Source organism: Lathamus discolor, chromosome 9, assembly GCF_037157495.1.
Source record: "Lathamus discolor isolate bLatDis1 chromosome 9, bLatDis1.hap1, whole genome shotgun sequence".
Lineage (NCBI taxonomy): Eukaryota > Metazoa > Chordata > Aves > Psittaciformes > Psittacidae > Lathamus > Lathamus discolor.
In genome coordinates, this window is record NC_088892.1 from 21,435,745 (window position 1) to 21,459,795 (window position 24,051).

A 24,051-nucleotide genomic window follows, 5' to 3' on the forward strand; every position below is an offset into this window, starting at 1 on the left:
TCAACTGCCTCCAGCCTGCAAAGGGGCTCGGGGTGGAAGAGCAGCCAGTTGGGCAGCAGGGTCTCTTCTCCTTTCTGCAGGTAAAGCCTTGAGATGGATGGTGCATAAGGCATAGCGACCACGGAGGGGATGGAGAAAGCCTCTGGATGGTGGACATAGGGCCTGTAGGGACACGGTGGTGATGGACAACTACTGTCCTCTCCAATATTGCCACCTAGAGGAGCTAGCAAGGACAAGAGCTCATTGCATGAGGTAAGGAAGAGGAATCAAAAGCTTGCTTCTTCTTAGTTTCCCTCCCACAAATGCTTCCCCAGCACGGCACAACAGCAGAGAGCAGCCAAATGCTGCCCGTGCCTTGGGGATGAGGATACAGCATCGCTCTAGAAACAGCCCTGCGCTTTCCTGGGGCTGTGGATACCCAGCACTCTCCCCTTTCCCAGCACTTTGGCGATCCCCACACGAACCACGTAGTGTGATAGCTTGACTGGAAGCTGCCCCTCATCGGCTCAGCCTCAACTGAACTGATGTCATGGGGACAAGTCAGCGAGTGGGGGCTCTACCCACCAACCTGCGGTGCATCCCCTCCCCACGGTATGCAGGGACCTGCCCCATTCCGTCTCCCAGGGCCTTTGGACAGCACCTATCCAGAACCCTTTTACCATGGCTGAAATGACATGGCTGCAGCAAGCCCATCCCAGAGAATACCTGCCTGCATCCTCTGGCTCCAATTACCTTTTGGATGCTGGAGAAAGCCCCTCAGCAATGGTGGGCCCAAGGGCCAGAATCATACCTTATTTCAAGACAAAAATTCATTTGCCAAGGCTGTGCTGCACTTCTTTTGAAGGCTTGTGAGGTTAAAGAGGTTAAAAGGCATTGCTGAACTACATTTGGTTTAGTTCCATGCCCAAGCACAAGGCACAGTGTGTGTGCAGGGGGATTAATGGTGTTTACCCTGATTGCCAGGGGTTTGAGGTGTGTGATTAGCAGCATTTAACAGTACAAGATAACACCGTTGTCTCTTGTCCCACTCCTGTGACTTCAGTAGCACAGAGCACCCACGACCAGCAGGATGCTGGATGAGCCCTTCTCCCTCACAGACTCATGGTACCTTTGTGAGCTGCAGTCAAGGCTTTGGCAAAGCCCAGCCTGAGAGCTCAAGACTCAGCTTCCCACATGAGGACCACGGTCCCTTTGGAAAGCAGAACCGAATCCCCTCACTGTCTGCTGCTATGGATGGGGGACAAGTGTTTAAGGAGGTTTCAGGGGCTATCCTGCTGCAGTGATACAGAGCCACGAACAATGTACTTTTACACCATCCAAAAGCCAAAGGTTGTCCTTTATGAATCACAGGCCTCAAAACCACATTTAGGCACCTTCTACGTTGTAGGGGATTGTAAAGCATTTGAACAACTAACCTCTTCAGCTGCTCTGACAGCACATAGCATCAAAAGTATGGTTCAGATGAGGCTGGAACAAAGGCCATGGACAAACAGCTGAGAAGGCCAAGCAGCACGTCATCACTTTGCTACAGATTTATTTCCGTGGGAATTAATGAAACTGTACACACAAGTCCAGAAAAAATAATCATCATCATCATCATCATCATCTTTTATAGCCCATAATCCTTCTTTCACAGTACAACGCAACAGGAAAGGATTTAGTCAGTGTAAACAGAAGGTCCAATAGTGATCATCAGCTATCACACATCAGCTGCACAAACACCACAACTACGGGGTTAATGCCATTACCACACACATCGACAGTACCAGGACAAATCAGAACTTTACCTACAATGCTTTTTCCATGTGCAAAAAGCCATGAAAACTCCATTTACAGAAGGGCACCTTCTTCTTTGTGGGTGCTGATACTGCCTCCTCGGGGCTGCCTTATCCATTTGGCAAAAGGTCTTCAAGGTACCCTTAACTTCACCTGCAGCACAACCCATCAGTGCCTCTGGAAACCAGGCACTCGAGTGCTCTCTGCTGCAGCAGGATAAAGAAAACACCCAGCTGAGGAGGAATCCAAGTCATTTCTTAAATCATTCCTGAATTTCGGCTTAGACGCATTCCTGCACCAGGACTATTCACAACAGTCCTGGTTCTATGGATCTTAAGTTCACAGAACCAGAGCAGAACCATCCTGCACCAGCACCAGCTTTGTAAACGGAATTCACAGCCAGATGCTACAGGAAAAACCAAGAGGTAGTTCTTTAGCATACCTCTGTGACAAGGCAAACCGAACAAGGAACAGGATGTCAAAGTGATGCAGTGAACCTAAAGGCAACAGGTACCTACTGAGGGGTTCTTTTACTTTTGGGGGTTTTTTTTACTTTTTGGGTTTTTTTTTTTTTTTTTTACTTTTTGGGGTTTTTTTTACTTTTTGGGGTGTTTTTTTTTAAACACATGAAATTAAGTTACAGACATCATAGAAAATGCACACTTTATGGAATTCCTGCATAGTAGGAAACAAAGAGGCTAGCACTAATCCAACAGCTATGTTAACAGCGAGACTGCCGCTTACCGGTGCAAGGAAGATGCCCTATCTATATATTAACAGAGCCTCCCCACTTCTTAGAGGAGTCCTATGGCAACACTGAGATGTTTTGTTCAGAAGGAAAAAGAAAGCATTTTCTTGGGGTTAAACTGCTAAAATCATTCAGTTTCACATCCGTCAATTTAAGGCAATGTTACTGAGACCTGAGGAAATGAAAAAGCAAACAGAAAGTGTAAGTTTCTTTTCTCAACTATATAAATATATATAGTGTGTACATATACATACATATACATTTATATATATGTATATATATATGCATATATATATGTATATACACACACTTGGAATTTCCTGTCTCCTCCAGCTCTCAGGTGGTGCATCTCAAGGTCGCATCCTGAGAGGTGCAGTTTGTTCCAAGGAAACCCAATGGGAGTGCTCGGACTCACCTGGCTCTTTTCCATATAGTCTCTTTTTAAACAGCTCTGTTGAAGCCCTCTGGAGAGGGTTAACTCCAGAACAGGCCCGTAGTGCACCGGTAACCCTGACTGGTTTGTATAGCCAAACTGGAGCTAAACCAGACAACAACATTACATACAGGAAACTGCTGTGATTCCCCCTTGCCAGGAGAAAAAGAAGGATGTCAGGGTTAATTTCACTGCACCTTTAGCCGTTTCACACAGCGACAGAGAAAACCCTTTAACACGAGCGTGGAATCGCCAATTGTTCTGCGCTCTTCCTTGGAAAAGAAGAATTAAAACGCAAACTCAAACCCGAAACCATCAACTTGCAAACATTTCTCATTCACTGGTAAGAGACACGAGCGAGACGGGGTGGGCACTGCAGACAGGCAGCATGCTAAGGAGTTATGACACAAAGTGCAATGGTTTTTGACTCTACAGGAGGACGGATGGGCAGCTCCCCTTCAAGTACCACCTCGATGCTCAGGGAATGCCTCTGGAGAGGGCCGGAGGTACCACGTCAATCTGTAGCTGTAAAGCTTGTGTTTGAGGCTGGCCAAAGCTCCACGGCCCCGGGGCGCAGCCCTGCACATCTCAACTACATCCGTGACTGCAGGAGGAGAGACTGGCGCACACAAAGACACGGTCACTTCCCAAAACGGGGACTGGCGTTGCCAGCTGAGGAGTTGATGGTGGGTTGAGCCCCAGCTGAAAGATGGACTCAGCCCTAAAACTCTGTGGGTTCAGCTCCTTCTCCTCTACACGACTACAGGCACAAACCACCCCTCCCTCCTGCTCCCACCTGAGCAGCCAGGCACCCACAGCCCTTGCTATCAGCTTCGGCCAATGCGTGCCATTAACCTGCTAAATAAAGCAGGGTTTGGGCAGCAGGGCACCAGAAAGCAGGAGGTTTCCACATCCCACACAAAGTGAACAAGTTTATAACAAGTTTAGCACCAGCTACTGCCCGGTGAGAGGGTGCGTGGCTTATTTCCGGCTCAAACATCAAACGCGACGACCCAAGGATCTGAGCCCAAAATAAAAGGTAACAATCCTCGTGTGAACAGAAAGCGATTTCCAGCGCTCACCTCTCCCCTACCCTCCTCTCCCCGCCTCTAAGGATGAACAGGGAGTCAGCTCCTTTACTCTCCCCGCTGGGAACTCAACCCTTTGTCAAACCACACATTAAAGAAGCTCACTGTGTGCAAAAGACTCTTATGCTAAAACAGTTCCACCCTACACAGTGCAGTCAACACAGTTTTAACTTAAATTTGCAGCTTGTTCTTTACAAGTGCTTGGCAGAGAATATTTATATTCTTCTGACACCATATAAATAATATTTATACAGCTTAGACATTTCGAGACATGCATTAGACTTTAGGTAGTACATATTTCTTGATCATATATGCAACTATTACTGTCAATCAAACCAAGCAACCTTATGCTGGACCGTGCCTTGCGTTATCCAGGACGTTTGATGGTGGCTCTGAATCGTCCATGGGAAGGACCAGGCGTGTTCCTCGGATTACGAGTTCATGGTCCCCAAAAGCAAGCTCCCGATCCAGCGCATCCTCAGAGCTGTTTCCCACGAAGCGCCGGGATGCACCGCTGGATGCCACGGAGTCGGTGTTGACAGTGGAGTCCCCATAGGTCAGGCTGATGTCCCCGTCGTTCAAAATGAGGTCAGAGTCATCGTCCTTCAGCTGCTCCTGATTCTGGGCAACAAACAGGGGGAGAGTGCTGGTTAAAGGGAACCTAAAGGGAACCTACTGGGGAGGGGCTTTGGACAAGGGCCTGTAGGGACAGGCCAAGGGGAATGGCTTGAACCTGCCCGAGGGGAGACTGAGCTGAGCTCTTAGGCAGAAGCTCTTCCCTGTGAGGGTGCTGAGGCGCTGGCACAGGGTGCCCAGAGAAGCTGTGGCTGCCCCATCCCTGGCAGTGCTCAAGGCCAGGTTGGACACAGGGGCTTGGAGCAAGCTGCTCCAGTGGAAGGGGTCCCTGTCCGTGGCAGGGGTTGGAGCTGGAGGAGCTTTAAGGCCCCTTCCAACACAAACCATTCCACGATCCTATGTATTAGCTCACCCCTCAGCACCAGTCTCTGATCTCCCTACCAAGGCTCCGAGCTCGAGGCTGCAGAGCAGCATCCAAAAGCTACGCTGAAACATGAACATGCCAAAGTCCACCCACCCGTGACGGAAAGGACACCAAGAGACTCACTTCGTACGCCTGTGGACTCGTCAGGCACCGGGCAATGGGCCCACAGCACCCTGGCAGTGTGGTGGTCAGCGGGGGCCCGCTGTGTGTCAGCAGAGGCTTCAGATAGCTACAGAGGGGGTTAAGGAAGGAAGAGGAATAGGGCGATGTTGGTGAGTCGAGGGGTGGGATGCAGGGGCAGCAGTGAGGGACTCTGTGTCTCCAGGAAAACACAGGAAGGAAAGAAAAACAAGTCCCTGGAAGCACAAAAATCATAGGAAGGAGCAATGTGAATATAACCACAGTGGGACATGGGTGGACCAGACACAGCCCTGGTAAGAAAAGGCCTCGCAGCATCATTTGTCCCGTGCCTCTCACTGTGGCGAATTGCTCCTCCACTAATTGATGGCAAAGCATTTGAAAGGGAAGAGGGAACTGATCTAGCAAGAGAGGACCCCTGCCCTTCCTGCCCACCTGCCACCAGGACTGAGGGTCCCTGGGCTTCCAGCCTCGGAGACACGAGCTTTGACCTGAGCTGCTGCTGCATCCCCGCTAAAGGTGGACGGAAATGCCCATTTCTCGCAGCCACAGATATGAGGAGGTGCAAACCAAAACCCAGCAGCATCACAGGAAAGCCAACGCTGGCTCCTCTGCTCAGCAGGGAGCGAGCCATGCTCCAGGCCAGCAGAGCTGCTGGGGCAGACGGGATCTGAGCCAGCACACACTGACCACCACTGAAGGATACTTGTGATCGAAGTTGTACCACATGCGGAAGAGCCAGGCGCTTTCTGCCTTCGTACTCCTCCTCTCGCTCTCCGGGACACCCTGCAGGAGAGCCAAACATTAAACAGCAGCAGGAAACGTGCCACAACCTCTGCCAGGGCCAGGAGGCTCCAGGTTATCCCGGGGGATGGAAGAAGACACACACCTTCCATCACCCCTTCACAAGAAACCCATGGGTTGCAGAGCGCGTAAGGATGCTCACACCACAACAGGCTGCGGTGCTTCCAGCACACACTGCATTTAGCAGCACAGAGCAGCCTTAGGGAGGTGGTATCAAAGCATTCTTTCTGCTAGAGCCTTCCAGTTCCTGGCCCTGAGGTTTAAAGTGCCTCGGAGCCAGGGGCTGCATCCAGGCTTCACATTTCATAGTGACTGACAGCTCCAATCTCCATCAAACCTCGCCTGAGACTCCTGTATGCAAATCACTGCGTGTGATGGGGACCTCTGGCTTCCTTTCAGTCCGAGTAAAGAATGCAGAACTGTTTGGAGGGGACCGTGACCACAATTACACATTCCACAGAAATCTGGCTTTCAGATTCACGGCTCTGGACTGCCTTCACCATTTGATGCTTTCTGCCCAGGAGGTGAAAAGCCCAATAAATGGCTCTGAATAAAAGGCACCTCCAAGGTACAGAACCCACACTGGCATCAAGCAGAGCCACGGCATGACCAGGCTGCAGGGAAACTCCTGATGCTCCAGCATTTATCTCAGCGTGGCTGGTGGTTCCTGACCTGCCACATAGCTACCCACAGGAAACGGGGGGGGCGGAACTTACAAGTGGGGCAGAAGATGCTACATGAAATGAGGCAGTAAATGGTGTTTCTGCACTGCTCTGGATACCAGGATGAGGCAGAGAGCTTCCACGTCACGCATATTTTGGTGTTTATTTCAAACCCAGCCAGAGAGGGACTGAATCTATTGCAGTCTCTCCCTGCAATGTGGGAGCGTTGCTCCCAGCAGTAATGTGGACTAAAAAGTCCAGGGTTGCTTCTCTGCCCTCCCTTCCAAGTGACTAAAAGAAAGGCTCATTATAACCAGAGCGAGCACAGAAACGTCCTCACTCCCACTGACTGCAAACTCTTTCCCCAGAGGAGCTAAAAAGTCTCCTCCAGCTGGAAGGGAGGGGAGCAGGGACCGGCTTGATGTAACCCCTGCCAGTTCCTGCCCAGCAGCACCGCACTCACCACGTTCTCCTGATCCGCATCCACACCGACTCTGTGGAGGAGACAACAAGCACGGGGTTAGCACGGGCAATGCCAAGGGGGGTACCTGCTGCAGTCCCAAGAGGAGGATCGTGTCCTTCATCCCGTCCCTTAGAGCTGAGCACCTTAATGTGAGAGCGGGACGAGGGAGAGGATGTGCTGCAAAGAGAGCCCCTGACTCACCGGATGTTCAGGCAGGACAGCATGGCTGTGGTGCCCCCGCCGAAGACCCACACAGTGAAGAAGACGATGAGGAGCGTCGTGCTGAACATCATCTGCCGGGCGTACGTGGCCGTGTCGCGGATGGCCAAGGCGAATGCCATGGCTCCTCGCAGCCCTGCCAGGGAAGGGACGGTGGAGGAGCTGTGTGAGCCCACAGCACTGACAGCAGCCCCCATCGCAGGCTTCCCCACCCAGGGTTTACATCAGTGCTGCCCCACAAGTAGTCCTATCCCTCTGATGGGGCTTTGGACAAGGGCCTGTAGGGACAGGCCAAGGGGAATGGCTTGAACCTGCCCGAGGGGAGACTGAGCTGAGCTCTTAGGCAGAAGCTCTTCCCTGGGAGGGTGCTGAGGCGCTGGCACAGGGTGCCCAGAGAAGCTGTGGCTGCCCCATCCCTGGCAGTGCTCAAGGCCAGGTTGGACACAGGGGCTTGGAGCAAGCTGCTCCAGTGGAAGGGGTCCCTGCCCGTGGCAGGGGTTGGAGCTGGAGGAGCTTTAAGGCCCCTTCCCACCCAAACCATTCCATGATTCAGCGATATCCATCACTGGAGGAGACCACAGCGCTCTCACAGGGATGATTTAAGCTTAAGCATTCACTGTGAAGCTGGGGTTACCACCAGCCCAGAAAGGCAACCCCTCCTTATGCCCCATGCTGTGCACTGAAGCACAAGGGGCCTATAGGGATGCTGGGGAGGGACTCTTCATCAGGGACTGCAGTGACAGGACAAGGGGTAACGGGTTCAAACTGAAACAGAGGAAGTTTAGATTGGATCTAAGGAGGAAATTCTTTCCTGTTAGGGTGCTGAGGCACTGGAATGGGTTGCCCAGGGAGGCTGTGAGTGCTCCATCCCTGGCAGTGTTCAAGGCCAGGTTGGATGAAGCCTTGTGTGGGATGGTTCAGTGTGAGGTGTCCCTGCCCATGGCAGGGGGGTTGGAACTGGATGATCTTGAGGTCCTTTCCAACCCTAACTATTCTGTGATTCTATGATTCTAAGAGCTCATTCCTACACCTCAGAACAAGGTATTCACACCACCCAGCCAAAAGGAGCCCTTTCCTGCCCAGCCTCTTCCCCAGACACTGCCCGTAAGAGACTTAGAGTTGAATAACGACTATTTCCAGGCCCTCAGGGGCAAGGAAGTGCAGATGGGCCACGCAGTCGGAGGCAGGGATGCGATAACGTACCAGCAAACATCATCATGTGCTGTAAATTTGTTCCAATCTTATTTCTTCTCCCCAGATTCAATAAAAACGACAGTGGGTAAATATTGGCAGCTCTTCCTAGGAAGATAGCAAGCTGTATTTGCACACATTAAGGAAACTGCTCTTCCTGTGCCTCCCATCACAACCCACCTCTGCACCCAGAGCAGGCAGAAACGCTGGGGAGCCTCAGAACCACTGGTCCTCTGGCTGCAAAGATAACCACCCTGCTCTGAGGGCTACAGCAGAGAGGGCAGAGCGTGCTACCGCATCCCCAAAGCAAAGCACACACTGCCAGTCAGGAATATCACATGGAGACAAGCACAAATAATCGATGCGAGGACAGGATAGAGCAGAGTAAAAACACAATTCCCCATCGTCTGCTCCCCCTGCCAGCTCCTTTTTCCACCCCAGGAATTATTTGTCCTCTGTGAAGCTCCGGTCATCGCCGCTACCACCGCTCCTCAGACAGTCCCTGGCACCCCACACTTCACAGCTGGGTTTGAAGCTTGAAGCCAAGTCTCATTCCCAAAGATTATTCAGCAAAATGAAAGCAGCAGCAGTTGAGAGGGATAAAAAAGAGAATCCAAGGCTCATTCTGTTTTCATAGCCCATGAGATATGAGCAGCACCAGCCCCTTCATAGTGCTTTTTATCTCTGAAGCTGTGTCTTTTAATACCAGCACCCAGATGGCAAAAATAATCTTGGAGCCAGTATTCAGAGCAGCCCTCAATAACACGGAAAACGCTTCCAGCTTTCATGTGCTGTCCTGAGCATCGTTAATTTGCATAAGAGATGCATTTCATGATCCCTCTCATGAATGAGCTATTTCAGCAGTGAGTCAGTTCCTGCTGAAGAGGACACAATTCCAACCTAACCACCCAAATGGCATTCCCCATGTTCTTCACTCCCTCCATCCCCCAGGCTCCCGGGGGAAGCCAGCAGACCCCGCTGCAAGCCTACACGCCAGCATTGGCAAAGATAACATCACACGCAGCAGCATGAACCTCAGCGCAGGCAAAGGGTGCAAGTAATTCTGCACACCTGAACTGGCCTCCCTGGGGTATGGAAAACATTCCTTCAAAATCCTTGGTTTTCTGAGCCATACCAGGGCCGAGAGTTTGTTGCCATTAACATCAGCTTGTAGGAGGGGAAATCCTTCCTCCGAACATCACTGTTGTAGCCTTAACTGTGCTATTTAACCAAAAAAAGGTTTTTTTTTCCCCCGAGGTTAACCAAGCCATTAACAGGAAGTAAATGGCTACAATGGGCAGTCCCCATTCTCAAAGCCACTCCTGGTGCATGACAAAGCCTGGAGCTTCGGACCATGTGCACATGGAACAGGAGTCCCTGCAGCAGCTGATCTGAATGCCCAGGAAGGGAGAGAACACAGTGGGAAGTAAAGCTGGGAGAATTTGCCTTCCAGTACCTGAAGGGGGCCTATAGGGATGCTGGGGAGGGACTCTTCGTCAGGGACTGTAGTGACAGGACAAGGGGTAACGGGTTCAAACTGAAACAGGGGAAGTTTAGATTGAATCTAAGGAGGAAATTCTTTCCTGTGAGGGTGCTGAGGCACTGGAATGGGTTGCCCAGGGAGGTTGTGAGTGCTCCATCCCTGGCGGTGTTCAAGGCCAGGTTGGATGAAGCCTTGGGTGGGATGGTTTAGTGTGAGGTGTCCCTGCCCATGGCAGGGTGGTTGGAACTGGATGATCTTGAGGTCCTTTCCAACCCGAACTATTCTATGATTCTAAGAATCTCCATCTCCTTCAAGTACGCAGCACAGGCACCACACCATGGGAGAAATCCCCTTCTAAACGTAAAGCCAGGCTGACCGAGGAAAACCCCACACATCGGAGAGAAAACCACAACCTGGCAATGAGGAACCTCTCCCTTTCCTATTTATATCTTATACAATGGGCTCCAAAGGATACGAAAGCCCCCACCACGAAGGTAGGGTTGAAGACGTGGTTCTGGAAGGTGAACAGTGCGAGTCCCATGTAGGAGAAGATGAAGTTTTCTGCCAAGAAATTCAGCAGCTCAAACAACTGAAAAACAAATTAAAAGCGAGTGAGACAACCGAGGTTTAACAAGAAACACACAGGAGCACATCCATCACGCAGTAAACGCTTCTTCCTTATAAAACCCATCTGGAGCAAGACAGATGCACCTCATTGTGGCTAGAGGGGAGGAAAAGATATTGGACTTGAGATTCAGAGAGGCTGAAGGGCTCTCACCTGCTTAGTTCTGTGCTGGGACTCTGTAGATAAGTTGTTATAGGTATAATGGGCCTGTGTGATCCCGCAGAAGAGGACAGCCACCACACCTGGGGAGCAGAGCATCGCGTTAGACTCCTGATCATGAAAAGGGAGCTGAGCTGCACCCCAGTGGCACAGGGGATTTAATGCAATAACCCCAGAATAAAGAAAGCAGAGGGAGAGCTCCGGCTGCCATCAATGCTGGGAGAAGCAGAACTCAACAGCCCCATCACCCCTGCAGATCTCCATCCCGGACACAGGGCTGTGCTGGAGCTTGCCTGTAAAGCCACATGCTTCAGCCAGCAGGAACGTGCTCCAGGACATCAAGAAGAACAAGCCCGTCTCCAGCAACGGGAACTCCCGAAGTTTGGTGAACTTGGTGACGTTGCATATGGTTAAGGACAATTTGGAGAGGAACCGGAGGCTAAAAGCACATCAAATCCACTTGTGCATCACAGCAGCACTACACAGCCTGCCCCTAAGGAAGCTATGGCACTGCCTTGGATGACTTAAGGCAAAGAACCATGCAGCGCTGCATCTGGGTGAGATGCAGCACAGCAACAGAAGCAGCTTTGTAAACCCTTGGCAAAACACAACAAAAGGATATTAAAGCTGTCACGACTCCGGTAGCTGCTCCCATTGCAAAAGAGCCACTGAATATTCCCAGGAAGATCCCGATGGACTTGAACATCGCTGTGACATCGAATGTGTGGCTGTTGTCACCCGCCGGCTGGTATGCAACAATTGAGCTATAAGAGGGAGGGAAAGCACACACAAGAACAAAACAGCCCTTAGTGTGGAGGGGGAGGCACCTCCACGAAGCTCCATAAGCCAACATCGAGCCTGAGAAACCAGGGAGACAAAACCCAAGTCCCACACCGCAATTCCTTTGGGATCGCAACATGCAGCAGCAGCATTCCCACCCTATCCCAGGGCATTTGGGATCCCCTTTGCTCCCGACCAGCTTCCGGCTGTTCAGCCACCCCTCCTAGGCACAGCTCTGCATCTGCTCGCTCTAGACATTAGAGAGCATCAAACCAAAGCCCATCTCTTACACGATCTCCTGCAAATGCATTTCCTTAAGTGACAGTCCATCATTTATGATGGGATCTGGGGGGTTTGGCACCGGCTCTACAAAGGGAGGCACTCTGCAACCACAAAGCATTCCAGTGGGAAGCCTCCATTGACTCCACGGAGGTGGCTGATGTGAATATCCCCTGGGGAGCTATAACTTATTCTGCCTTACCACATTTAACGTGCACTGCATTTATCTGGCACTGAGTTCTGAAGCGCAACATTGCAGGGCAGGAAGTCAAAGGGCACAGGGCTGGCTCACAACAGCAGCACGCTCATCTTCACCCACCAAACTTCGTGGTGAGATGGGAAATGGGTTTGCTCCCTCCTAGCCCCAGTGAGCTGAGCCCTCCCACTGTTTTACTTGGAAGGGCTGAGATAGGGGGGGGGCCTTTATCCGTCTCCTAAATGGGGTTGGAACTGGAGGATCTTCAGGTCCTTTGCATCCCAAACCACTCTGTGACTCTAAATGGACTCCTCACATCCCTTTCTTGGATGTAAGCTTACAGAAAACATTAACTTCCAGGCCGCAATCCCTCAGCCAGCTCCATTCAAACTCTTGGATGTGAACTTTAAACCTTTGCTGTTTAACCTCCCGAGTTCTGCTGGAACGGAAAGTTACCACCTCGTGCACACATCCTGCAGCTTTCTCCCCTAACTGCACACCGACGTCAGGGGTCACTTCCCTTGCTCAACTTCCCTGCCTTTAACATCTTTCCTTCTTCTGCATTGTATTTTACACTGCAAGATGTACACTGGGATTTAACTGCATTTGTCAGCCCCATCTGACACTTCCCATTTACTAACACGTTCTTCTTCTGGGGCTTGGGGTTTTGTTCTTATAAACGCAGACTGGTTTCATTTCCCTTCCGTAACCGACTGTTTGGATGTTGGGTTTGTGTTTTTACCCCTTAGCAGTTTTCCTTCTGGTTCTGCTTTCTGCATCACCAATAAGACATCATTGCCCGCTTTATGCCCCCTGTCCCTGCCCATGGGGGTCTCTGTGGCATTCAGCCCCTGTGAAACCCGCCTTGGGAAGAAGCAGGTAGAGACCCTGCAACTGCGTTCACCTCCCTGCTCCCAAACCACATGCCCAGCACCTCGCTGCCCGCTGGCTTTCGGTTCTGTGTTCGATTCCTCTTCATCCTGCACCCAGCCACCAAACCAGCACGAGGCAGGACCAGAAAGGCAGGAACCAGCAGCGGATCCTGCTCCCCAGGTACAGGAACATTTGTCCAGGACTGGAAGCCGGGAGGAGAGGAGCCCTGTGGGCACCCAGCTCCTGGCACAAGCAATGGAGAAGTCCCAGCTCCTTGTCCTCCCTTGTCACAGGGGCTGCTCTTGGAGGAGCTCTCCTCCTTGCACCCAAGATGTGCTTGTGCCCAAGCGACTCGAGGCTGCCCTTGAGACACCTGCACTGACCAATACCCACCGTGCTGATGGGGCTGCCCTATGCTGCTTACAGTGGCCCTGAAGACAAAGCCCATGGCAAGCTCTGACACAGGCACAGGTTAACTGGTGAGGAGCCCTGAGGGTCAGCACGCTGCTGGGCTGGGCTGCACTAAAGCCTGGCAGCAAAATAACTGCTGCCTGCGGCTCAGAGCTGCTGTTCTGGTGCAAATTACCTTATTTCAGGGAGGGGGTGGATGGAACTCAGCTTGTGGGAAGGGGAAGGCAGGAAATCAGAGCAACAGCTACAAAGCTGGTACTGAAACAGGGCGAGAGGTGATGCGGTCACCTCCATGTGTGGAGATGCACCACACTGATGCTAAACCCCCCACAAGAACCTCCCAGAACAGGCTGGAGGACCCCATCCCTTCCTCACTTGGGATCCCTTCTTCAACACAACCTGGCTGTGCAGCATCTACCCTCACCCCCAGTGGGGACACATTCAGCATAAAGACCAGAGCGAGCAATACGAAGAGCTCCAGAAACCTCAACAGAAGCACTCAGTTCCGTGCCTACAACTCGTGCGGGTGGGGATACGCAGCTCACAAGATGCTATTTGCTGCCTCCACCTTAGGAAAACCCACGCAAGCAGCACGCTGGAGTGACAAGTATTCCAGAACTATTTCCTGCATTAGTCTGAGCTGTACGTGGACCTGTCACCACTGCAGATACCATACGGTGCCAAACAAACTGCCATAATGACTACAGGGTGAAAATGCAGATCAAATACGTCCTGCATGCAGAGGACAGAAGATGTTAAAGAACAGCAAATACTCTAGAAAGGCAGCATGTGTTCAGTGCAGGGTATTCACTCGGTAAGAAATACCATCTTCTTGATGCATGGAAAGAGCGGAGAGAAAGGAAACTATTTCCACCTTACCCAATGCAGGTGTTTGTGGATGGGAAGGCAGGCAGGGAGGAGCAAAGCCATCAGCAAGGAGTTTCAGTGGGGCTTAAAAGCAGATCTGGTGCTTATCCCATTTCAGAGGGGCAGAAAAACTTCCTCCTGACTGGGTCAACCAGGCATAAAAGCAAAACAAAACTATCCATCATGCAGGGGGAAGCTGTAAGGGCAGCCCGCAACCCCAAGCCGCAGTCTCCAATGTGGTCAAGAGGTCACTACAGCTTTTGGGGACGCTCCAAATGGAAAGCTGCTCTTGCAAACACCTATTCAGGAGGTCTCCCAGCACCTGCCATGTACCACGGGTAACAACTAAAAGTAAAAGCAGAGCACACTTACGAAGACAGCACTATGGCAACGGCATCATTGAGGACGCTCTCGCCAAAGAGCAGGGCATACAGCTCAACATCAACCTGGAGTTCATGGAATATGGCAAGAACAGTCACTGACAAATAGAAAAACAAGAGAGACATTCAAAAAGGCGCCGTTATTTTGGTGCAATCGAAGACAAAACGCCCTGGTTTAGAAAGCTGCCTTCCTGCACATCTGTGCCACTGCTGCGACGGTGCCAGCCACCCCTCCTGCTCCCTCCACCACTCTTCCTTCCGCCCTTTCAGATGAGGATTTGCTTTATCATTTCCCTCCTGCTCCTTTTAAACACATCCTGGGCATTGGGTCCATTGAGTCTTTAGCAGGCAGACACAAGCAAACTCTGCTCTGAGCTTGCTGAAGGTCTGAGCTCATGGACTGGGCCACAGTACCACGCTAACACAAGCCACCCAGCTTTCGTGATGCCTTTGGCGTGGTGCATCAGGGAGAGCCTTCCTCCACCTACAGAAGGCCAGGAGGATGCAGGCTTGTCCAGGACGATGCCTGTCTTCTCCTTCCATCTCTGATACTCCAAGGGAAATCCCTGGATTCAACACAGGCTGACACAGTGGAAATGCCGGCACAGATGTGTGAACATTTCACACCCAACTGGAGGAAACCAGGCATTAGAGGGTGTCTTGTGATTTACAGCCACACGGCAGAGACCACAGAACCCTCAAGGCCTTCCGTGATCCAGCAGCTCCAAGAAGGGCACGAAAACGCAGCAGGTTTTGTGCCTCAGCCTTGCAAAAGCATCACAACATCTAGAGCAAGCGAGATGTAACACGTGGTGCATGGTGCACAGCTCAGGCTGCTGCAGAGGGCTGAGCTAATTCCAATCAAAGTCCTTTAAAATAGCATCCAGGCACACAGCTGTGCACACTGAAGGGGGTTTAACGCATTTATGCACAGGGAAACGTTCCATTTTTACCTGTGGCATCTTCACGTTCCTATTATGAAGCCTGAAGAAGGGATACTACGCCAACATCTCATCTGCAGCATTTCAAAGCATTACTTCTACCTGCGGTCCTTGCTCGGTCTCTGCCCATCTGCCATCAGGTCTACCACACCACCATCACACCCAAGAGGTGCTCCACACTTTGCAACCCAAATCCTGTCTATGATTACCACTAAACTAACTAAAACGGCCAACTGAACATGCCACATGTGCTTGCGCTGCATCCGCTGCCGGCACAGGATGGTAGAGACATGGGGAACCTGTCCCAACACCCAGTGAAGTCAAGAGAGAGACTGGCCAGGACTTCACTGCAAAGAAAGATTCGGGAAAGCAGAGGTTTGCAGGGTCTGTTCCATGTAATGGGAAGGAAATCAAAAGGCATGGAGACAAACGCGACCTCTAAGAAGGTCACACATCCATTGAACCCCAAAATTCAGAAGGAGGACACTTGCAGGCGTTTAAGACTTTCTTCCCCTCTTCACCACAACTCAAACCAGATCAAAATGTAGGTAAAAAGAGGGGGAAAACCCCATTTAACGTACCTGGGTCAGTAGCTGATACAATGGCACCGAACAGGAGGCAGTCAGTGAAGTAGAAGTCTCCCCCGAGCTGCCCAGTGACTTTCATCAGCGCCACGCAGCCATACACGACAGAGCTGGTGATCAGAAGAGGCAATTACTCATCCCTGCAGTGCATTAAAATGACACCCCAATGGACTCAATTCCCCTGAACTGGTCAGATTAACCCCTAGAGTTATCCAAGTGCCAGGGCACCAAAGAACTGAGCTGAGCGCAGTGAAACCCCGGGGCCATGGTCTGGAAGGCGAGCGCTGGGTTGCACGCTGGACCGCGTACATGGTCCAACCGAGGAACCAGGGCGGAAAGTCCCCCATGAGCATGACACGGCTCGGGAAAAGGAGCATCCAGGCTCACGGGGTCTCCCGATCTCTTTGCAGTGTCCCACATGAACACGTTTCAATGGGGTGACCTTGGCCTGACTTTGAAATGGCCGAAACTCTCAGCGAGGAACAGCTAATGCAGATGCTGAGTCTGCTTGAATCCATTGGACTCCCCAGTGGAAAACTCCCTCCGCCTGCCTGCGTGCTGCTGTTCAGAGCAGGAATCCTCCAGCTCCCTTTGCACACAGGGATGAATAACCCGACACACCACCTGCGCTCACCAGGCACCTGCTTCCAGCAAGTAAGGACAGGACATGAGTTTACGATCCTGCCCGCTACTCCCTGTTAGGGCTCTGCTCTCAACAGTCTGAAGTTCCTGATTCAAGACAGTCTTCAGGGACGTGTGAAACTTTCCTTGCCAGGTGTGTAACTGCTCCGGATGGGATGCTGAGAAAGCACTATGCAATTAGACAGCAATCACCCTGTCCACACTGCAGATGTTCGGCTACTGAACAGTACTAATGGCTGCTGCTGAGCAGCAGGGGCAGAGAGCCTGTGTGATCCTTCAGGGCTGGGATCAGCAGCCAGAGCTCTCGCAGCCCCCAAAGCCCTCCACAAGAACCAGGCCAGCTCCAGTTACTCACCCGATCACCAGGCAGGAAATTGCAGTGCCAAGGAAGGCGTAAGCCAGGATGGATCCCAGGTTTCTGAAGAAGTGCCTCTAGAAGGAGGATTAAAACGAAGAGTTACATTTGCTAACAGTCTCCTTCGAGCCTGCACAGGCACCGCACAGGCTCCGTAGCCACTTGGACCTTGCTCAGGCACCACGAGCTGGACCAACACGGCTGAATGGTGCCCATCAGTGTACACTGCCAGACCAGCAGATGTTGATGCGGCATTAGTAAACATGAATGCAACCTCTTCTCACACCTGTGTATTTAATAAGGTGCTGTTCTAAGTCCTGGGAACTGATTTCCTAACCCAGCAGCATTCCTCTTTCCTTCCCCCGCAAGCTAAACAGGATCATTCTCCTCTGCTTCCAAATCAGCATTCCAGAGAGCTGCTGAATTCCCACCCTCTGATGTGTTTCAGAGGCTGAAATGGGCCAGAGCTGACCTCCAAACCCCTGCCAAACCCGTGCCGGGAGAGGCTGAAGTCACTGACCCTTCCCAGGGACGGACAAGATTGACTGGGGCGCTCTCAGCCCTGCTTCCTACAATCCCACGTGTACCGAGGGAAACCGTACCCATCTCCACAGCCTGCTGAGCAAGCAGCAAAGCACGTTCAAGTATGAAGAATGCTCTGGAGGCAGAGGAACTGAAAACACAGGAGCTGCAAAGGCACGTACCCTTTTCAAGCTGTAGCCTGCATAAAATATAATTGGAGGAAGCAAGATGTTGAAGAACACTTCAGGATCAAAAGTCACCTGTTAAGAGAGAAAAAACCCAACAATCAAACGCGTTGCAAGGCAACACACAGATAAGGATGTCGCATAAAACACACGGAGGAAAGCCTGAGCCCCCACCGGAGGAGATGCTGTCGGATCAACTCTGAGGATGCCTCTGGGAGCTTTTGGAGACACAGTGCAGAGCTGAACCAGCTTAAGTTAAGATCAGCTGAAACTGGAGTTTCGTTACCTTGGGTTCTAATTAGAAGCTACAGCTGATCCTAATCTGATTGAAGTGAAATACATAGAGAGAAAACAGCCACTTAACGCAGCAGCTACAGGACGCATCCACACAGAGGTGACCATCGCTCGCCCCTGCCGGCACCGGCTCCCTCACCTTTCTCAGCATCTCATTGTCCTGGACGTTGTTGAGCTCCTGGGCGCTGATCTCCCCTTTCAGGGTGTACTCGTAGTACTTCCCGCTGACGTTCACCAGCAGCGTGGCAGGGCTGGTCTGCACCTGGCAGCTCAGCGTCACGTTGTTGACATCGCTGGGCACGTGGATGCCGTAGCGCAGGACCACGCCGACCAGGACCCCTGCGGAGGGACGCGTGTCAGTGAGACAAGCCATGGCCTCTTCGAGGTCTCACAGACCAGGCTCTGACAGGACAAGAGGAACCGGCCTCAAGCTGCATCAGGGCAGGTTTAGATGGAGCTGAGGAACAATTCCTGCCCCAGAGGGTGCTCAGGCATTGGAACAGGCTGGAGTCACCGTCCCTACAAGTGTTCACATCCCGTGGAGACCAGGCCTCAGTGCCATGGGTCAGTGGTGGGCTCGGCAGTGCTGGAGTAAGGGTTGGATGTGACAATCTTAAAGAGCTTTTCCAACCTGATTGATTCCATGATTCTATAAACCCCTGGGTGTCCTCCCAGGAGAGACCTGCAAACGCTCGTGCAGACTTTCTAACACTGGCCATAGACTGGTCCTGATGGGTTTTGGTTCCCCAGCAATGAGTCAGACCCCCTTCTCTAGAGCAGCAAACTGCAGACATAGAGGGCACGCTGGTTTTCTCAGGGCATTGCTGGCACACAGGTGGGGAACCGGGCATGGCACTGCTCACGGGTGCCTAAGCTGTGCATGTTGCACCTAGAACCTGCCAGCATCACGTTTTGCCACTACAGAAATACAATAAACCCTTCGTTTTGGTAAGGGATTAAAACTGATACCCAGGAACACCACGAACACTTTGAGGACAGCGAGCATCCTTCGGAAGATGCTGCAGCACCATCCCTCCTCTTCCTGCACTGAGGAGCTTCCCCAGCGCACAGCAGCCATCCCATGGAAGCTCCCCAACCCAGGCCAGGCACCCGGCTGTGCTCCTCTCCCCCCGGGAGCCTCAGCTCTGCACCACGAGCAGCAGCCCCAGGGCAGCCCCAGCAGCCAGCCCCACTGCTGGGCAGGAGTATCCTGGGGTTAATGTGCAAGCCAGCAATCCAGAGAGCACCTTCCCAGCAGGCTGATGAGCCGGGAGCTCTCCCATCCACACTAATGGCATTCACACATGCGGGCTGCTCCTCTCCCCCCTGTTGTGCAGAGTGCTCTCCTGGCAGAGCTTCCCGGCATCCGCAGGCTGGGCAGCAGGGATGTCCCACAAGGCACCTTTCCACGTAGCCTTCAGCACAGAAGGGTTTGGAAACTCCTTGATGAAGGCAGCACTGAGGCACCACAGAAATCCCGGGTCTCAACCCCATCTCTGAACCATGCGGTCCTGAGAAGCCTTCAGACACGTGGGGACTGAACAGAGACCGCAGCACTGAGAAGGCTTCCCCATTTGCCTGCCAGGACGCTCCTGCTTCTTCACTCTGAGTTCAAACCATGCTCCGTGCTCTCCCTGACCGAAGGGAACATCAAACTCTTCCTCTGCCACCATTCCCCGGGAGCAGAGCCTGGGCAGGAGACCATGGAGCCACTCAGCATCCCCTGCAGCCAGCTCCCAACCTCCCACCCAGACTTTGCCTTCTGCCCTTACAACTGCTCCTCCACTCCTATGGAGCAGGCAGCACCAGGCACACCCTGCTCTGCCCCTCCAGCACTGCCTGGGGTGGTTTAGAATCACAGGACCCCAGCCTGGTTTGGGTTGAAGGAGCTTAAAGCTCCTCCAGCTCCAACCCCTGCCACGGGCAGGGACCCCTTCCACTGGAGCAGCTTGCTCCAAGCCCCTGTGTCCAGCCTGGCCTTGAGCACTGCCAGGGATGGGGCAGCCACAGCTTCTCTGGGCACCCTGTGCCAGCGCCTCAGCACCCTCACAGGGAAGAGCTTCTTCCCTATATGTAACCTGAACCTCCCCTGTTCCGGTTTGAACCCATCACCCTTTGCCTTCTAAAGTCTTTTTCAAGAGCTGGGTTTGCGTTCCTTTCACACAAGAAGCTGCTGGAGCCTGTTCCCAGATGGAAACCCATCCAGCGACCCCTTTACTGCCCAGGCTCAGCACTTTGAGATGAGAGGCCCTGTAGGAGGAAGGAGGGACGATGGACGTGGATGTTACTGCTGGGAATTCAGAAGGGATCCTGACTCACCCTCCGCTGCTCTTAATCCCCATCCCAAAGCAGAGCTACATCTGATAGCACCGCTGCTTGTCCTTGCTGTCTCACTCACCCAGGCAGCTGCTCCCAGCCACGCTCCGGATGCAGCCGAATTCCCACTCTGGCTGGAGTGGGGTAAGAGACAAGGGACTGATAGCTCCAGTATCTGCCGAGAGCCCTGTGCTTGGGGCTCCCCACATCAGACACATTCCCTTGCCCTGTAACACACAGGTCATTGTCACCATGCAGATGCCCCCGCCACGGCACATTAGAGATCTGCCCCCCAGCATCACCCTAACCAACCCTCCCCATGTAACGATGCTCGCTGGAGGCACTTGAAACAAACCCGACTTGGATGCCGAGGTTTTCCAGACACCAACCCCGGCGCTGGGCTCAGGCTGCCTGGCCCAAGCCCAAGGGACCAGGTAAGGAACCATTGGGAAACAGTTCCAGCTCCCCGGGCACTGGCAGGGCCACCCCAGCAGCAAGCCCTGACCCTCCCTGCCAGCATGGACATGCTCCTGCAGCCAAAAGAGGCACGAAGCTGAGCCCCGGCAGGGAGCTGGGCGCAGGGAACCTGACACAGAGGAAGCTGCCAGCCAAAAGTTGCAGGGAGCAGGGAAGCTAAAGGCAAAGCTGCTCAATTAACTGAGTTCTTTCATGCAAAGGGCGCGTTTCCACTGCGCTCCTCCCAACTCCATTAGAAACAACAAGAGCCCATGGGCTTTCTTTTTGACTTCTTAGGTGCTGCTGGACGTTTCCGAGGGAAGGGTTTAAATGAACACTAATATATTGCCACGCAGGCACTTAACAGCAGTGGAAGCACACAGCATCCCCAGGCGAGCATTACTACGGACACCGAGAGGAAAGGAAAACTCATCCTGACAAGGAGCAATGGAGACATGTGCGAGCCAGGGGCCGAGTGGGAGCAAGGAAACAGCTTCTAGAGAAGCTCCTGCCACAGCCACCACCAGAGCCCAACGAGAACCGAAACACAACGGTTCAATTAATCATCTTCAGTGGTGAGGGCCTCGTTTTAAACACCCAGGTGAAGCTCTGGGGCTGCTAAACACCTATTGTCTGTCACCGTGTAATGACTCTGGCTTCCAGACAGCTCTTGAGCATCAACCCTGAGCTGACAGGGTGATTTATAAGCTATAAATCCACCTGGAGCAAGAGCTTTTCACTTAGAGTAAAAGCACAGCCACCAAGGGAACTCTGATGTGTTTTGGCAGGAAGATGTGTGCAGAAGTTCTATTTGACTTGGTTTTGTTGGTTTATTTTGTTGGTTGGGGGGGGGGGGAGGGTGTTAATTAGGAAAAGCCAAGCTTTTACACATTGCTTCTCTTGCCCAGAATTCAGGGTCTGTTTTGCAGCTTCCCTGCTGCAGCACTGCCCTGGGGCTGAGAGCAAGGGGATCAGAGCATCACAAGGGGACCAGAGCATCACAGAGGGGATCAGAGCATCACAAGGGGACCAGAGCATCACAAGGGGACCAGAGCATCACAAGGGGACCAGAGCATCACAGGGGGACCAGAGCATCACAGAGAGATCAGAGCATCGCCAAGGGGACCAGAGCATTGCCAAGGGGACCAAAGCATCACAGAGGGGACCAGAGCATCACAGAGAGATCAGAGCATCACAGGGGGGACCAGAGCATCACAGAGGGATCAGAGCATCACAGGGGGGCCAGAGTATCACAGAGGGGACCGGAGCATCACTGGGGATGAGGGACAGCGAAGCAGCAGCAACACCTGCTTTGCTCCCTGCAGCTTTTAAGTTGTCACTCTAGAACAACAGCACCTCAGCCCTGCTTGGGAAATGACACATCCCTTTTCCTACGGCAGCTGTTACAACCTGAGAAGCAGATGCCAAAAGCGGTGGCAGGAGGGGGAAAGCTGGGGATTTGCTGCATGAGCAGCTGGGTGACGTTACCTTTCTCCAGCAATTCCCTGAGCACAGGCTGCGAAAGAGCAGGCAGAAAAGATGTGTTTTAGAGATGAGCAGGAGACCCAAACAGCCTGAGAGCAAGGGGAGCACCCAGGTGGGTCAGGGAGAACAAAGCACCAAGAGGGAGAAAACACCATGAGAAGAACAAGTTTGGAAGCATGAAAGGAACAGAAAGGCTGTGCGCCAATAAGCTCCAGGGCGGAAGGAGAAGGAAAACCTTCCACCCTGGAAGCACGTGCTCCCGTCCTGGGGAGGTGATAACCCTTGCCCTGGGCTGGAGGCCTGCAGTGCCTCAGCGGTGGCTTGCAGGAGTCCATGAGGGCAGGGCACTGCGCTGTGCCTCCGGGCTGCCACAGGCGTCTCCTCCCCTTCATTGGGAAGGACTCTTCCAGTTAACTGGAACTGAGGGAGCCAACGGCCCAGCGGGTCAGTGCCTTCGGAGCAAAGCTTCCTGCTGGGCAGGGGACTCGGTCACATCACTGCTCTGGGTCTGGTCACCACCACCGAGCCAGGGCACTGACCACAGCGCTTACAGCAATGACACCTTCTGAGTCCAGAACTCCACACATCTTGTCTGAAGGAGGATCCGTGGCTGTGTTAATCACTGCCCCGGCACAACTCCCAGCCCTGCTCGGGTTGAACTCCGAGCCATACAGGATAACCTGGACAGAGCCACGTACGGCATCTCCATGCAGTAACTTCAGGCCACTCCACAAGCCCACATCACCTCAGGAAGTCACAGCTCATCCTCAAAACCCAACCAGCCACAGACCCGCTCCCCTTCTGGTGGGAGCACCTCACCCTGTCACAGCAGGGACCCCAAAAGTAGGAGCTCATGCACACAGGTCCCTCCCTGAGCAGCAGGACACGGGGCCTGCGGGTCCCTGGGCACAGCAAAGGGTGACAGCATCTCCCCAAACGGCCTCTCCACTCTTCATGGGCAGCTTCTGGAAACGCAGGCACTCCAAGCACAGGGTGCAAACACAGCCTCCAGCCCCAGCGTGCAGATACAAGGCTCCCAGGCAGGGCAAAGCCTGGTCTGCGCTGCCCCAAGTCCCCGCTCTCAGCCCCGGAGCAGTGCTCAGTGACACGGGCGCGGGGCCACTTGGCACATGGAAGCGCCGGATGCCACCAGCTTCACCAGTGCTGCAGCCCCCGGCATCGCTCAGCACGGGCTGAGAGGGACCGGGGTGCAGCCGGGAGCGAATACGGGCGTCCCCCTGCAGCCACACGGGAGGGGGACCTCGGAACGAGCCCCCGCGGCAAGAGGCCACCGGAGAAGGGCCCCGCTGCGGGGCCACGGACGCGGCGGGTGGGGACCAGCCCCGGTGCAGAGCGGGACCCACGGGGAGGAGAAGGGGGGGGGGGTGCGGGATGGGGGTGCCCGGCGCCCCTCACCGTAGATCATGGCGAGCCCGGTCTCGTGCAGGAAGCGGGCGCGGCGGTGCTTGAAGAGCCATATGGTGAGGATGGTGAGGGTGAGCAGCAGGATGAAGACGAGCAGGTTGGCGCTGTCCTGCCGGTGGCTCTCCTCCGCCGCCTTCTCCGACACGATCTCCTCCTCCAGCGCCCCGGGACGCGCCGCCGACACCTCCCCGCCCGCCGCTCCCGGCGCCCACAGCCCCGCCGCCACCGCCGCCAGCACCGGCCCCGGCCCCGCCATCACCCCGGTACCGGC

General features: G+C 53.3%; 1 protein-coding gene across 1 annotated transcript; it reads right to left on the reverse strand.

Annotated features, from left to right (window-relative positions):
* Positions 1-1,517: 1,517 nt before the first annotated feature.
* SLC9A6 (solute carrier family 9 member A6) lies at positions 1,518-24,051 on the reverse strand. The gene is made up of 16 exons (XM_065689310.1): positions 23,772-24,051; positions 18,238-18,437; positions 17,802-17,879; positions 17,098-17,174; positions 16,098-16,210; positions 14,568-14,673; positions 11,412-11,553; positions 11,083-11,188; positions 10,784-10,872; positions 10,481-10,594; positions 8,535-8,646; positions 7,314-7,467; positions 7,113-7,143; positions 5,890-5,969; positions 5,169-5,274; positions 1,518-4,666 (listed from the first exon to the last, which is right to left on the reverse strand). The coding sequence occupies exons 1-16, from the start codon at positions 24,034-24,036 to the stop codon at positions 4,391-4,393; spliced, it is 2,049 nt and encodes a 682-aa protein (XP_065545382.1). The 5' UTR covers positions 24,037-24,051; the 3' UTR covers positions 1,518-4,390.